Raw genomic sequence first — 15596 nt, forward strand, 5'->3', positions numbered from 1 at the left:
AGGCGGTGGCGCAGTGGATAGAGCGTTGGACTGGGATGCGGAGGACCCAGGTTCAAGACCCCGAAGTCGCCCGCTTTAGCATGGGCTCATCTAGTTTGAGCAAAGCTCAAACCAGCTTGGACCCAAGGTTGCTGGCTCGAGCAAGGGGTTACTCGGTCTGCTGTAGCCCCACGGTCAAGGCACATATGAGAAAGCAATCAATGAATAACTAAGGTGTCACAACGGAAAACTGATGATTGATGCTTCTCATCTCTCTCCATTCCTGTCTGTCTGTCCCTCTCTCTGACTCTCTCTCTGTCTCTGTAAAAAAAAAAATGATGTAAATCAACAATTGAGGATTATTCTCTGGAAGACTGCCAACCTCTAGACAGAGGGTTTTACCTAAAAAAATTTTTAAATAAATAAACACACACACACACACACACACACACACACACGGAAAGGTCTTGGCAAATAACTGGTCGATGGCATAGGCAGAGATACTACGAGAGGAGACAAATAAAATGGGTCTTAAAAGGACTCCTCATCCAAATGTTCCTTTGTCCTAAGACCCAGCTTGTTCTATAAAATAACTATCTTGGCCAGAACTGCATTTGAAGATAAACTGATAATACTTTCTAATTCTCACATGACACAGATAATAACAATATTTAGTACGTGGTGAACACTGTCCTAATAGCTTTATATAGTATGTTCTCTTATCTAATTCTCCGACAACACTATGACCCTCTCCTACTGTCATCTCCATTCATCAGATAAGAAAATAGGCTCAGAGGTTAAGTAACTGGCCCACGGTACATACCAGTGTCAATAACAACAACTGCTGATTTAACGGTGCCCTACACTAAGCTCTTCACATGTATTTCTCCTTTATCCCTCCCTGCAGGTAAGGCAGAGAACCTCAAAGCACTCTTCCAGCAGCACCCTCCAGCCCAGGACTTGCAGGAAGCCAGCAGAGCGAGTCTCTGCTTTACTGAAACGAGGCAGGAGCTGTGGGAAGCAAGTCGTACTGGGACAGTGAAAAGGCCGGGCCCGGCTGGAGGAGACTCTTGAGATGCTATTTCTAACTGCAGGCTCTACCCTGAGCTGACATTCCCTCCCACACAGTGGCGGGCCCCAGGGATGGGTCAGTGATGCACATATGTCCACCCCAAGGGAGACTTCAAAACTGAAGCATGCAAAGCATGACATAAATATGAAGTGTGGAAAACACATTCCTCATGAACAGTTCCACATCGAATTCCCTGCATCCCTCCTCGACGACGTTATCAGAAGCATCCTTCAATCCAGCCCATTGGAGAGGGGCTGTGAAAAAGGCTGAAAAATGTGACCAATCAGGAAAGTTATTTTTGTGAGAAAGAAGAAAAATGTCACCAAAAAGGGTCAGCAGATAACCCGGTCGGGCTGGAAATAACTGCCGGGCTGGCAGACCAGTCAGGGGATGGGTGGAGGGCAGGAGACGCAATGCCAAGCTCCAGGGGCCTCCAGCTGAGCAAGCTGCCAGGGGATGAGGAAACTGGCCTAATTTGGGAACATGAGCCCAGCAGCATTTCTGAGATTCCTTCGAGAGAATCTGGCTAACTTTCAGCCTGAGTCCTCGGAGGAACACTGCAGGGGATGGGGGAAGAGAAGGGGAACAGCTGCGACTCCAACGCTTCTCGGGACAAGTGGGTGAATAAGGGTGATCAAGTGAGAACTCACTCCCTCTCCAAGGGATTCCAAAACAGAGAACAACCCAAGTCTCTCCACTCTCTCCAGAAACCCTTCTCTGCTGGGAGGTCTGTGCGTCTGCCTAGCTAGCAGGTAGGAGAGGTCGGGTGGTGGTTAAACACCTGGCCAGAGCCAGAGGAACCGAGACTAGAGACGGAGATGAGCTGAATGACTCTGGACAAGTCACCCCACATCTCCAAGTCTCAAGGTCCTCAGAGCAAAAATAAGATAATGGGGCCTACTTCAAGAGCTACCGTGAGCCTTAAACAGTATTTGCAGGTAATTAATAGAGCGGTAGCAACTGTTCCAATGTCAGCTAAAATCATTGTTATTATTAAAAATATATATATATTCAAAATAAAAGCTAAGCCAAAAAGAGGTGTAGACCCAAGTGAGAAATGTTCACCCAAAAGACTGGTCAGCCTGGAGAGGTTTCGCCCAAGGTTACTTCTCTGCATGGTAGAAACTGTCAGGTCTTTGCTTGAAGGAGCTGTATAAGAACAGCATCTTTTGAATCGATGAATCGATAAAGAGATGAAAGTTCAAACAGAGAAACCCAGCTCCATTCTCAGAGCTGGCCTCCCCAGAGAAAGTTATACACCGCAGACAAGTGAAACTCATCATGGAATTATCTTCCAGTAACACTGTCAATAACTGTAATGTCAGCTCGAATTGCCAACTGAAATATGTGTCTAGTGACCCAAGCCTGATTTGTGACCGGTGGCCAAAAAAAGCCAAAAAGCAGAAGAGTACAGTCATAAACTTTGTTAGTATTTGCCATTTCTTGAGAGAGTACCGTATGCTGGATACTATGCTGAGCACTTTAAGTGCATTACCTAATTTCATCTTCATTACAACCCTAAAGAATTAGGTACAATTCTAATCAGCTCTGAGGGGGTAAAACTACAGAAAGAATTCATTGTTCTTGTTAATCAGTACAACGAAATAGTTATGTTCTTCGAAATGTACAGAATGACTACTAAGCAAATAGAGACCTTTCCTCTTCTTTGAAGAGAGGGAGGGCCGAGTCACACATACTCTGTAGGCAAAAAGCCCCGGTGGTTAGAGATAACTAGAAGAGGGTGACATAGGCAATTCAAGCAGATTTCCAGGAACTTCGGGTCACACAATTTTTCACTGAACTCTACACAAATTTAAATTACAAAACTGGAGAGGAATGTGGATTTATTTTTTTTTTTTTTTTGCTACGAAAAAATAATCCTTCCCTTCCATACCCTAGCTTACCCTCTCAAAAAAAATAAAATAAAATAAAAAAACCTTTGCATATTCTATTTTTTAAAAAATCAACATGTCAGTGCAAACTGCCTACCCAGTAGCTGCCGTTCTCTTCTCTCTAACGAGAAAGCCCGATGTGTTATGGGTATGGCCACATGCCCAGCTGAAAATTTCCTTGCAAGTTAAAGTGGTTAAGACACAGTTCTGACCAATCAAATGTCACTAGAAATCTTCTTGGCGAGGTCTCTGGCTACTGTTTTCCTAGCCAGCAGGGAGGGACACACAAGTTGGCACGCACCTTGAACTCTTCAACTGTCCTCTCTCTGCCTACCTGGGATGTGGCTCTGATCCCTGGGGAACAACCAGCCACTCTGCAACCAGAAGTCACGAGCTCCAGCTGGCAGAGCTGGGAGCTAGGAGGGCAACACAGGACAGTCTCCAGTGACTGCACCTACGCTGCTCTGCCCTCGAGGCTCTAGGCTTCCTGCTGCGAGAAAAATCATGCCTGTTTGATTCAAGTACTGGGGCTGAGTTTCTAGGGGATGTCGCCAAATCCAACACTAACAGACACACAAGGACACCTGAATCCATCCGAGAAGAAAAGGAGCTTGAAACTTAAACAGAAACAGAAGCCAGGCAGACCACACGTGAGCAAGCCTGCCCAGGCGGGTTTGAAGGAAGAAGTGGCAGAACGGAGAGGCAGGCTGCACGGGAGCGAGCGCGGCCATCAGCTCCGGACAGCTCCGGGCAGCTCCGGACAGCTCCGGACAGCTGGGCCAGGCGGGACGCCCGCCGTCACCCCACTGGGCCGGAACTTCCGGTTTTAAAGAGAAGCCCCAAATCCGGACTTTCACATCAAGTTTTCTAGTTTGTAACTTATAACAACCAAGTTTAAAAGAAATTAACTCTGTCTGGATCAAACAAGACGTGACTGTAGGCTAAATTCAGCCTGAAGACCACCAGTTTTCAACCTTAATAGAGAAGGTCAAGGCAAATTAAAAAGACCACTGGAGTTCTAGAGAAATAATGGTTAGCAGTACAGTAGGCACTAACGTGTCAGACTGCGCTTAGGGCTTTACATCTCTGACCTCGTTTTTCCTCTCTAGCTGCCCTTATCAAGCATATAATATTAATATCCTTGTTTTACCAATGGGAAAACTGAGGCTGAAAGAGGTTAAGTAACTTGCTCAGTCAGAGTCACGGATCTAATGTGTGGCAGAGCAGGCTGTGAGCCCAGGCCTGTATGACACACACCCTCCCCCCACCCCGTATGAGCCCAAGACCTGCACCGTATCCACTCTTTTTTTTTCCTATTTTTTTTTTTTTTCTGAAGCTGGAAACAGGGAGACAGTCAGACAGACTCCCGCATGCGCCTGACCGGGATCCACCCAGCACGCCCACCAGGGGCTACGCTCTGCCCACCAGGGGGTGATGCTCTGCCCCTCCGGGGTGTCGCTCTGCCGAGACCAGAGCCACTCTAGCGCCTGGGGCAGAGGCCAAGGAGCCATCCCCAGCGCCCGGGCCATCTTTGCTCCAATGGAGCCTCGGCTATGGGAGGGGAAGAGAGAGACAGAGAGGAAGGAGGGGGGGGGTGGAGAAGCAAATGGGCGCTTCTCGTATGTGCCCTGGCCGGGAATCGAACCCGGGTCCCCCGCACGCCAGGCCAACGCTCTACCACTGAGCCAACCAGCCAGGGCCCGTATCCACTCTTATAAGGAACACCCACTGCACCCAGAAAGCACACACACTGCTTCGGATCCCTGCTAGACAACCTGCGGATAAATGAGCAGCAGCCCTGAACAGCCTTCCACATCGTTCTAAAGAGAACCAAGCTTACATCCTCGTCCTTTGCTGCCCTCAACTAACAGCAGCAGAGACCGTCTACAGGCTCATTTATTCACTAGTGTACTGACTGAATAAATGCTTCTGCCATGCTTTTCAGTTTATAGTGTTTCTAAATGCATTTCACTTCATCCCCACGCCAACCTGGTAGTATTATCACCATATGACAGATAATAAAATGGAGGATTAGAAAGATTATTGGACTAGTTCAAGATCCAGGCAATTAATTAACCGAGCACCGCCAGCCCTCGTCCTCGCTGCCAAGTCCCGTGCGCTCTCTCTTCCAGCAGACCACTCCTCCGCTTCCTTCACCACGGCTCCCAACTCTACCACCTCACTTTAAAACAAGCCTTCTGAACTAATCCTTCTTAACTCTAAAGTAATTCTAGGGCATATGACAGCTCCCAGGTATCACACTGACGTTTACGTGAATAGCTTCATCCTAGAATATAGTCATTGAGCGGACAAAAATAAACGCATCAAGTAATACACTCGGAATGTAAATGGGCACACACACAAGCCTTGGGATCTAATTTTAGAAAGAAATGGCCAAAAGTCCCACACAGCACAGTGCGCATCTGGCCCCGGGGAGGCTGCCCACGCTGCTTTAAACCTCAGTTAATGCAGGGAGAGAAGGAATCCTGGAATCCTGGAATCCTGACTGGCATTTCACTGTCAGATGTACCAACTGGGTGAAGAACAGAATGACTTTTCATCATGTTCTTCCAGAAAAATGCTAATGCCCAGAGTTTAAAAAAAAAAGTGCCTGACCAAGCAATGGCACAGTGGATAGAGTGTCGAACTAGGACGCGAACGACCCAGGTTCGAAACCCTGAGGTCGCCAGCTTGAGCACGGGCTCATCTGGTTTGAGCAAGGGGTCACTCGGTCTGCTATAGCCCCCCAGTCAAGGCACATATGAGAAAGCAATCAATGAGCAACTAAGGTGTTGCAACAAAGAATTGATGCTCTTCATCTCTCTTCTCCCTTCTTGTCTGTCTGTCCCTATCTGTCCCTCTCTCTCTCTGTCCCTGTCACTAAAAAAAAAGATAAATTCAAATTGCCAAATACAACATATAGGATAGACCTAACAAAAAGGAACTATCTCTGAGGAAGTAGTTGGTGTTCCAGAAAGGCTGGCACCCAGAAGGTCCGTCACAAGTCTGTGCCTCTGGAGTTATACGCTGCAGAACCGACCCTTGCCTGGGAGCCACGGGAAGGGAATGGGCAGGGGACCAGCGCTCACTGACCCTGGCCTAGGAACCAACAGGTGTAGGAATTACACAGGGCTTCCAGGCCACTGGGTCATTCCAGGACATCCTGGCCCATCACAGGCTCACTCACCTAACCACTATAGTCTATCACCTCCTGCAGTTAAGTAGACTAGAAATTAGTCTTCTTAACTGCCAATAATCATAAGAACATAAGTCCATTATGGCAAGGAATCTTGCCTCTTTTGTTCACTGAAATATGCCAACCCCTAAAATGGTGCCTACATACAGGAAGCTTCAATAAATATTTGTTGGATAAAAAAATAAATGACCTGGCATTGGGATGGGTCCTGCTAGAACCACAGCCTAAAGTGGCCAGAGGCCAAGAATAGATTTCCATTAACCCAGTCACTGCCTCGCCCACTTTGCCCTTGAAGATGCACACTGCTGCAGTTCAAGCTTCTGGAGACCCAGGGCTGGGGCTGGTATGTCTTCTTCCACTGTCTTCCTACCCTGTTCCACCATCCCCCATAACTGTGCCTCCAGTTCCACTACCTGCCCACCCTCAACCAGTAACGGCATTACTCAGGTTCTAAGAGCCCCCATCACACACTATGTACTTCACCCTCAGTGTCAAATGCGTGCCTGCTCTGTGCCTGGCACTGTGAAAAACAAAGGTGTACAAGGGCGAGACACAACCCCTGCCTTCCCGAAGCTCACATCTAACGAAGGAGCCGAGCCAGACAGGTACACTGTTAGAATACCACGTAACAAGCACTATAACGGAGGTACTCCAGCCAAAGTCACAAACTGACGACCCTAAAGCCGAATGTAGGCCATATGACAATTTTATTTGTGTAATTAATTACTAACCTCTGAAAATGTGTTGCTTTCACATAAAATTTTATAGACTGCCAACATCTCTTGCAAAGTCAGAGGATCTGGCCATACTGGGCCTGTACTCCCCACAGACCAGTCAGCTCTGGGTCACCCCGGTAGAAGGCACATGTGGCCTCCAGTCCCCACAGTCCCCCCACTTTCCCTGTCCCTACTGTCTTCAGCTTTTCTGTATTGGCATGGCTGGTATCCCAGAGTAGAGAAAGGATTCTCTGTACCCACATTTCTCCAATAAGTAAGAAAACAAAAGGTAAATTGAAAGGACCTTATGGCGCCCTGGGAGAAATGACAGAAAGAGTGTTTCCTATAGAAATGAAGAATATTCCCATAGATGTGACACGTAAGTAAAGTGTGTCAGTGTCTTGTCCCCAGGATGCTGTGCTCATGCACTTTCCTGGCCTATCAGGCTTCTCAGTGACATGCCCTCATTGATTCTAAACCTACTATGTGACATGCCCTCATGTATTCTAAATCTACTATGGGCCCAATGACCTAAACAATTGAAAAGTCAGGTCTCCTGCTGTCTGAGAACTCACTGTCTGGAAGGGCAGACAGACAAGTAAACGAAATGCAGCATTCAGCATATAATGAGGCGTTCTGTGACAGGAACTATGGGAACTGAGAGGAAGGAGCCCTACTCAGCCTGGAGAAGTGAGGAAGAGCTGGCAGAGGGGACTGATTACCCCAGAGCTGACTTTCAAATAGGGCCAAGTTTTTCAAATGGACAGAGGAAGGTGAAAGGGGGCTCTGAGTAAAATGCCTGAAATAGGGCCCTGGCGTTCTGTGCTGCTCACCAGGCTGCCCTACCCTCCACAGAGAAGCTGGATAAAGTCCCATAAGCCCAGGCCACTCAGAGGAAAAGTTTCCAGGAAAGCAAGGCCAGAGCTGATCCCCTTCCTGCCTACAACTATAGAAAGTGCAGGCCACCACTGAAAGCCAACATCTAGTTGTGTAATCTGACTTTAGGTCACCAGCATGCCTCACTGGCCTTTATTCAGCAGAAATAAAAACGTTGGCTTCAGCTAACTTAGGAAAGTTCTTCACTGAGAATATAAAGCAATACACAGAAACTACTCTGGCATCCAAGATAACACATTTCTTTTTCATTTCATTAACAGGACACATGCCAAGGAAGGGAATTCCCAAAACAAGATAGGAGGAAGAGCTGACCTTAAAGAGAAGAAATATGGAATACCAAATCTTTGTTCATTAGGTAATCACTAACTTTTAGTTATTATCTTCAGATTTTTTAACACTCACCTCGCCAGCCAGAGCTGAAGAATTCATGCCACTGAAGTGACTTTCGGCTTGAGCTGACTCCTGTTGAGCTCGGCGACCCATCTTGGCCCCCTATAAGGAGAAATGAGGGGAACTGCTGACCCAAACATCTTCAAGTCATTATGAGGACAAGAATTCTGGGAAAGTAAACAAGAACTGGATTTATGAATACATGGGGAGGATGCGATTTGAGTAATTTGAACATATTCTAAGAAAATGCTCCAAACCCTAAGAGCAAATGAGGTCAGTTCCATTTAGTAGAACAGGAAATTCATGGGTTAATGATCATAAGGTTTTCACTTAACTGCTACAGCTCGTTTCTACCCAAAGACGTGCAGCTAGAGATTCCTCTAGAATGGGCAGAGACCTCATGCCACAGTCCCAGGAAGAGTGTGGTCAAGGCTGCCATGTTCCTATAAAGGATTTTAGGCAGACCTAATTTCAAAGCTGCAGCTTAACATGTAAACAGTGATCAAAAAGGAGTTCAGAAAAAAAGAATTCCTAAATTTCACGGTAACTGCCCCCAGAGAAATACAGATAGCACTTGCTTTAATATGGACACTAATTGGCCTGACCTGTGGTGGCGCAGTGGATAAAGCGTCGACCTGGAAATGCTGAGGTCGCCGGTTCAAAACCCTGGGTTTGCCTGGTCAAGGCACATATGGAAGTTGATGCTTCCAGCTCCTCCCCCCTGTCTCTCTCTCCTCTCTCTCTCTCTGTCTCTCTCCTCTCTAAAATGAATAAATAAAATAAAAATTAAAAAAAAAATATGGACACTAATTGGATTGCCACTTACAACATGAAAGGAAACCTCATGCAAGACTTGTGAGACACCAGCTTTGGAAATCAGAACACTTCAAATTCTAAGTCATCAAAGGAACCATCCACAAGTTTTCCCCAAAGTTCTCCTGGGTTGGAGGCTCTGTATCTCATTTGCTTCCCACCATGCAAAACTTTATTTAGGCAAACCAATAAATACTAAAATACTTATCTATTCATTTTTTGGCTTTAAAAAAACCCAGCACGCATATATATATACTTTTAGACCTCGTTTACTACAGCTTCTCAGAATAAAAGGGACTAACGTCATTGTAAAAATGAGGACACTGAGGTCCAGGAAGGCAATTATGTGGAAGACATAAATCTAAGAGCAAAATCTTCTTGTCTTCAAATCCTGAGTTCTTTCTACTATACCATGCTGAATTTTCAGTTTTAAGATGTTCTAAGAACTAACCGGTGGTGGCGCAGTGAATAGAGAGTTGACTCAGGACCCTGACGGCCCCAGTTTGAAACCCCGAGGTTGCCAGCCTGAGCACAGGCTTGCCACCTTGAGCACGGGCTCACTGGCTTAAGCACAGGATCATCGACATGATCCCAAGGTCACTGCCTTGAGCCCAAAGGTCGCTGGCCTGAAGCCCAAGGTCACTGGCTTGAATCCAAAGTCGATTGATTGGCACGAGCGCCACCCTTCAGTCAAGGCACATATGAGAAGCAATCAATGAACAACTAAAGTGAAGCAATTATGAGTTGATGCTCATCTCTCTCTTCCCTCTCTCTCTCCCTTCCCTGCTCTCTCTCTCACTAAAATAAAAATTCAAAGAACTGACTGCATCAATAAATTGAGAGGGGTTACACAGGAGCTGCATAAACACCCTTACAGAGTGTTTACATGTCAAATTTTAATCAGTTATGTAGGTTTCCCCCCAAGGCAGACAGTTCCATTTCTTCACCTGTGGTTACCCTTTTCCATTTATCATCGCACTGGATATCTAATATGGCATATTAACAGGCAGTGATGGAGCGAAAACAAAAAGCCAGTGATCTTGTCCAATGTTCTTTATAGATGGCTTCTCTAATAATTAAGTACTTCTAAGTTTTAAACTTTGTGAAGACCTTGTATAAGTCCACAGATACGACGGGTAGAAAAACCACATCACTATCTGGTTTTATATATTTTAAATGTCTATTCATTGTCCATCTTGCCCCACTGGAACATAAGCCCCATGAAAGCAGGGACTTTGTTTTATTTGCTGCTATATTTCTAGCACCTAGGACAGGGGTCGGGAACCTCTGGCTCGAGAGCCAGATGTGGCTCTTTTGATGGCTGCATCTGGCTCACAGACAAATCTTTAATAAAAAAATAATAACGTTAAAAATATAAAACATTCTCATGTATTACAATCCATTCGTTTCCTACCGCTCATGTTCATGGTTGCGGATGGCTGGAGCCAATCACAGCTGTCCTCCGGGACAACACCAAATTTTTATTGGATAATGTGTAACGTACACGGGTCATTGTATGGCTCTCACGGAATTACATTTTAAAATATGTGGCATTCATGGCTCTTTCAGCCAAAAGGTATCCCTGACCTAGGATAATACCTAATACATAGTGGGGGTTCAATAAATATTTGTTGAAAGAATGAAGAACTACATTCATATCCCCAGGTACTAATGAAGTTCACATATTCGAAAAGCCTGGTTCCCTACTATTCTTCTTGGTCAGTCAAGTCCTAGAACAATTTGCTCCTATCCTTCAGATCTCCCTCGGAGAGGTGCTCCTATCCAGCACCCTGGGAGGCCATCGGATGCTATCAAGGCATTTAAAAAACAAACAAAAAAACACTTAGAGGTTCCACAGCACAGAGATCTACCCTACCGCTCAGTCTTTTAGTAATTGTGATCTTGACAATTTTAAAGGTAAAAAAAAAAAAAGGCTTGATGAGGCTGTGCTGGATGGAGTTAAGACAAAACAAAAATCACTGAACTTGAGTCTTGAATCGAGCTTGGTTTATCAGGGACTCTATAACCGTGGGTAAATCACAGCTGCAGAAAGCAACAGCTAAGGTCGTCTAATAACTCAGCATATGCCAGGCACTGGGTTACATGCTTTTCCACGTGCTATCCCGTTTCATCTTCACCACAGTTCCTTCAAGGAGGTTTCAACATCATCCTGGAGGTAAGTACACGGAGGTTCCTAGAGGTTAACTTTTTTTAAACCCTCGCAACAGCTTTATAGTCCATCTGGCCTCCGGGCCCCCTGCACGTTATAAATCTGAGTCTTGGCTTCCCGAACTGCAACACTGAGGTAGAGCCCACCTCCTCCTGGGGGTTACGGCAAAACAGGCCTTCCCCGTTCTCTCGCCTGCCTTCCACGCACAAAACAGAATGTTTTTTTACGTAAAGGTGCGGCAGGAAAAGTCAGACGGGAAAAAGCTCCTGGTCGCAAGTGCGACCTCGGCCGGGGCCCCTCGGGTCACCCGCAGAACTGCCCTTTCTGAGGGAGTTCGCACTTGGGGCTCCAGAAAACAAGGACGAATGGGGACGCTTCCCACTCGTCCCAGAGGCCAGCGGGGTGGATCAGTTTCCCACTTCTTGAGCATTTTAAAGGAAGCACCTCGCAAGCTGAGCCCACCGCCGCCCGGGGGCGGGGCGGATGAAGCCACCGCCCCCCGTCCAGCCGCCCCTCAGGGCGACCGGGCCGCGGCCGCCCGGGACAGGCGCTCTGGGGCGCCGCAGGCAGCCGGGACCGGCGGACGCCCCTCCCCACCCGCTGGATTCTGGCCCAGCCCCCCGCCCCCGGCGTCGGTCCTCACGAAGGTCGCCGGGCCGCCGCGCAGCTCCTCATCCAGGTCCAGCAAGTCCTCCATCTCCACGGCCGCCTGGCGTCACTTCCTGGAAACCGAGCGGCGTCCTGGCGTGCCTGACGACGGCTCCGCCCTTCCGTCACAATATTTAAAGGGTCACGGCTTTATTCTTGGATTATCTGTGCCATCATCCCCCTTAAACATTTCCTAAACCGGCCTTGCTTGACTTCTGGAAGAAACTTCCAAGTATTACGTCCCACTAAGACTTATTTGGGACAGTGAAAAAACATCTGTCCTTTTTAAAATACATAAATTATTAAATGCAAAGTATCAGTACTTACAGGAGTAATTATTCTGGACTCTCCCTTTGTAAATTGCTTATTGCAATGCACGGAGGACGTTTACAGGGATTAGCTCACGTGAAGGGCATAATAACAACAACCTTGTGCTGGAAGCAAGATAAGTTGTATTACCTCCATTGGACAGGTGAGAAAACAGGCTACAGGGGCTCAGGTGTTAATACATGGTTTATAATGGAAAATGTTATGGGAGTTGATGCTTCCTGCTCCTCCCCCTTCTCTCTCTCTCTAAAAATCAATTTTAAAAAAATATAATGGAAAATGCAATATGCATAATTTCTGCCTTCAAAAAGTTTATAGATAGGCTGAACCAACACACCAAATACCAGAGTAGTAACTTTCAAAAGTCAAATAATCTCTCCAACAACCCATAAAGTAAGCAGCAGCAATATTCAACAATTCAACTGAGGACACAGGTACAAAGAGATGGCTTGAAGGAAATCGTTAAGCAGCAGCAATATTCAACAATTCAACAACGAGGACACAGGTGCAAAGACGTGGCTTGAGGGAAATCACTAAGCAGCAGAGCCGGGTGTCTTTCTGACACCATATCTTACTGGAGTAGTTTTCTTCAGCATAGACCATTGGTTACCAGCTATCCTCCTAGGCCAGTAGAGGATGATATCCCTCAAATCCCCAGTGCGGGGGAGGAAGAAGCCCTTCTAGGTTCTTTCTGCTGGTCTAATAATCAAATCGATGTGAGACAGAGTAACAAGAGAAAATAACCAAGTAGTTACACAAGTATGGGAACCCCATATACATGAGAGAGTCAGAGACCCTATTATACATGAGAAGTTCAGAAACAAAAAGGGAAAATAAGGCACACGTGACATTCTGAGCTAAGAATGAAGTACGGCGTCTTGGGGGGTCAGAGGGGATGAACATCCTTTGCAGGTATCGAAGAGCAGATGTTCAGTAATTAGAGGTTTGCCCTGCCCCATCGATAGTGATGTAGATATAAAAGGTTATTTCTGGTGATAACTCTTTTTTTTTTTTTTTTTTTTTTCTGAAGCTGGAAACAGGGAGAGACAGTCAGACAGACTCCCGCATGCGCGCGACCGGGATCCACCCGGCACGCCCACCATGGGGCGATGCTCTGCCCACCAGGGGGCGATGTTCTGCCCATCCTGGGCGTCGCCATGTTGCGACCAGAGCCACTCTAGCGCCTGAGGCAGAGGCCACAGAGCCATCCCCAGCGCCCGGGCCATCTTTGCTCCAATGGAGCCTTGGCTGCGGGAGGGGAAGAGAGAGACAGAGAGGGGTGGAGAAGCAAATGGGCGCTTCTCCTATGTGCCCTGGCCGGGAATCGAACCCGGGTCCTCCGCATGCCAGGCCGACGCTCTGCCGCTGAGCCAACTGGCCAGGGCTGGTGATAACTCTTAATATGGGTAAGGCCTCTATTTACATTCTTTAAGAGAGAAGTAAAAGTTTATTATGAACCCACAAGGTCTCCATTGTCTTCAGTTCAAAATAACTCACATGTCAAAGTGGCACATCTTGGGGAGGTCTGTTCGGAACCCCTTCCTTCACCAGCCTAATGGGGCATGCAAGTTGAGTTTGCATTCTCAAGTCAACACTATTGGCTGTGTCCCTGGCACGGGTTACCCAGGACTACTAGATAATAGATTCATGGCTCTGAAAGTGAGCAATATCTCCAATATCACACAGTGGGTAAGGCCTAGAGGCCACTGCTTAAAAGCAAGGACTTGCAGTGTGAGTAGCAACCCTAAAATTAGATTGCAAGCTTTTTTTTTTTTTTTTTTTTTTTTTTAGTGAGAGACAAGAAGGGAGAGAGATGAGAAGTATCAATTTGTAGTTACAGCACTTCAGTTGTTCATTGATTTCTTTCTCATATGTGCCTTGACGGGGGAGGGAGGGGCCTTCAGCAGAGCCAATGATCCCTGACCCCTTGCTCAAGCCAGTGACCTTGGGCTCAAGCCAGTGACCCCATGCTCAAGCTGGTGAGCCTGTGCTCAAGCCGGGAACCTCAGGGTTTCAAACCTGGGACCTCAGTGTCTCATGTTGATGCTCTATCCACTGAGCCAGCACTGGTCAAGCAGATTTCAAGCATTTTGTAAACACCCAGTAGATTACTCAGTTCAATCATGTTTACTGGGTAGGGCTGTGACAGCAAGATCATTGCCTGGATGTCAGAAGAATTGAGATTTCAGCCTAGCTGTCCGAATAACTACCTATGTAGCCAGGCAGAGATTCTCTGCACCTCGTTGTCCTCCCTTGTAATTACTCTTAGAGATTATCCCTAAAATCTTTTACTTACTAACTCTCATTCTCAGTGAGAATACCCTAATAGATTTTAATCTGAAGAAACATTCGTTGCTAAAAATCCAAGACAGATGAAATACAAGCTCCCATGAATCCCTTGTTCCCTTCTTCCTTGGCATCTGAAAGAGAAGAAGGAATTAATCTCTGGACTATTTCATTCTTGTGAATTCATAGTCATACCACCACCACCTTACAACCAGTTTTCAAACCTTCGCTCCCACTTCCTCCCCAACTTCCTGAAAGCAAAAGTTGCCCAGTGCTCACTCTGGGCAGGAAGAAGCCCAAGAGGAGTGGTTTCCAAACCTGTCTGGGTACCAGACTCACCTGTGAGGTTTGTTAAAAGAACATATAACAGGGCCCCATCCTTACAGATTGATTTAGTAAAGGTGGTGTCCAGAAGGATATAACTTTAATAATTTTCCTGCCTATTTCCAAGTGTTTGCTTAAAGGCCTCAGTAAGGCCTTCTCTGATTTAAAATGGCAACATCTGCCCTGGCTGGGTAGCTCGGTTGGTAAGAGCTTCATCACAATACACCAAGGTTGTGGGTTCCATCACTGGGCACATACAAGAATTAATCAATGAATCCATAAATAAGTGGAACAACAAACTGATGTTTCTTTTTCTCTCCCTCTCTCCCTCCCTTCCTTTGTTTCTAAAATCAAATAAGTTAAAAAAAATAAAATTGCAAAACCTATTTTAAAGTCTAACATCCCTCAACCCAGGCACTTCTTACGGGGAGAGACAGTCAGACAGACTCCCGCATGCGCCCGTGATCCACCCGGCACGCCCACCAGGGGCGAAGGGGCGACGCTCTGCCCCTCCGGGGCGTCGCTCTGCCGCCTCTGCTGAGACCAGAGCCACTCCAGCGCCTGGGGCAGAAGCCAAGGAGCCATCCCCAGCGCCCGGGCCATCTTTGCTCCAATGGAGCCTTGGCTGCGGGAGGGGAAGAGAGAGACAGAAAGGAAGGGAGGGGGTGGAGAAGCAAATGGGCGCTTCTCCTATGTGCCCTGGCCGGGAATCGAACCCCGGCCCCCCACACGCCAGGCCAACGCTCTACTGCTGAGCCAACCGGCCAGGGCCAACCCAGGCACTTCTTAACCTCCTTCCCTCTTTTATTTTCTACCATGGCACTTAGCCTTTTTCATTCTACATAACTTACATATTTATCTAGATTATTGCCTTCCCCCCTGTCTA

General features: G+C 46.9%; 1 protein-coding gene across 1 annotated transcript in view; it reads right to left on the reverse strand.

Annotated features, from left to right (window-relative positions):
* The window catches only part of IFT43 (intraflagellar transport 43), a 92725-nt gene extending 80887 nt beyond the window's left edge, over positions 1 to 11838 (reverse strand). The window contains exons 1-2 of the mRNA XM_066343444.1: positions 11769 to 11838; positions 8155 to 8244 (exon numbers count right to left, since the gene is read on the reverse strand). Of these exons, the coding sequence (XP_066199541.1) occupies positions 8155 to 8244; positions 11769 to 11822 (144 nt within the window). The 5' untranslated portion in view covers positions 11823 to 11838. The remainder of the gene's footprint in view (positions 1 to 8154; positions 8245 to 11768) is intronic.
* Positions 11839 to 15596: the final 3758 nt, after the last annotated feature.

This window comes from Saccopteryx leptura, chromosome 6 (genome assembly GCF_036850995.1).
Source record: "Saccopteryx leptura isolate mSacLep1 chromosome 6, mSacLep1_pri_phased_curated, whole genome shotgun sequence".
Lineage (NCBI taxonomy): Eukaryota > Metazoa > Chordata > Mammalia > Chiroptera > Emballonuridae > Saccopteryx > Saccopteryx leptura.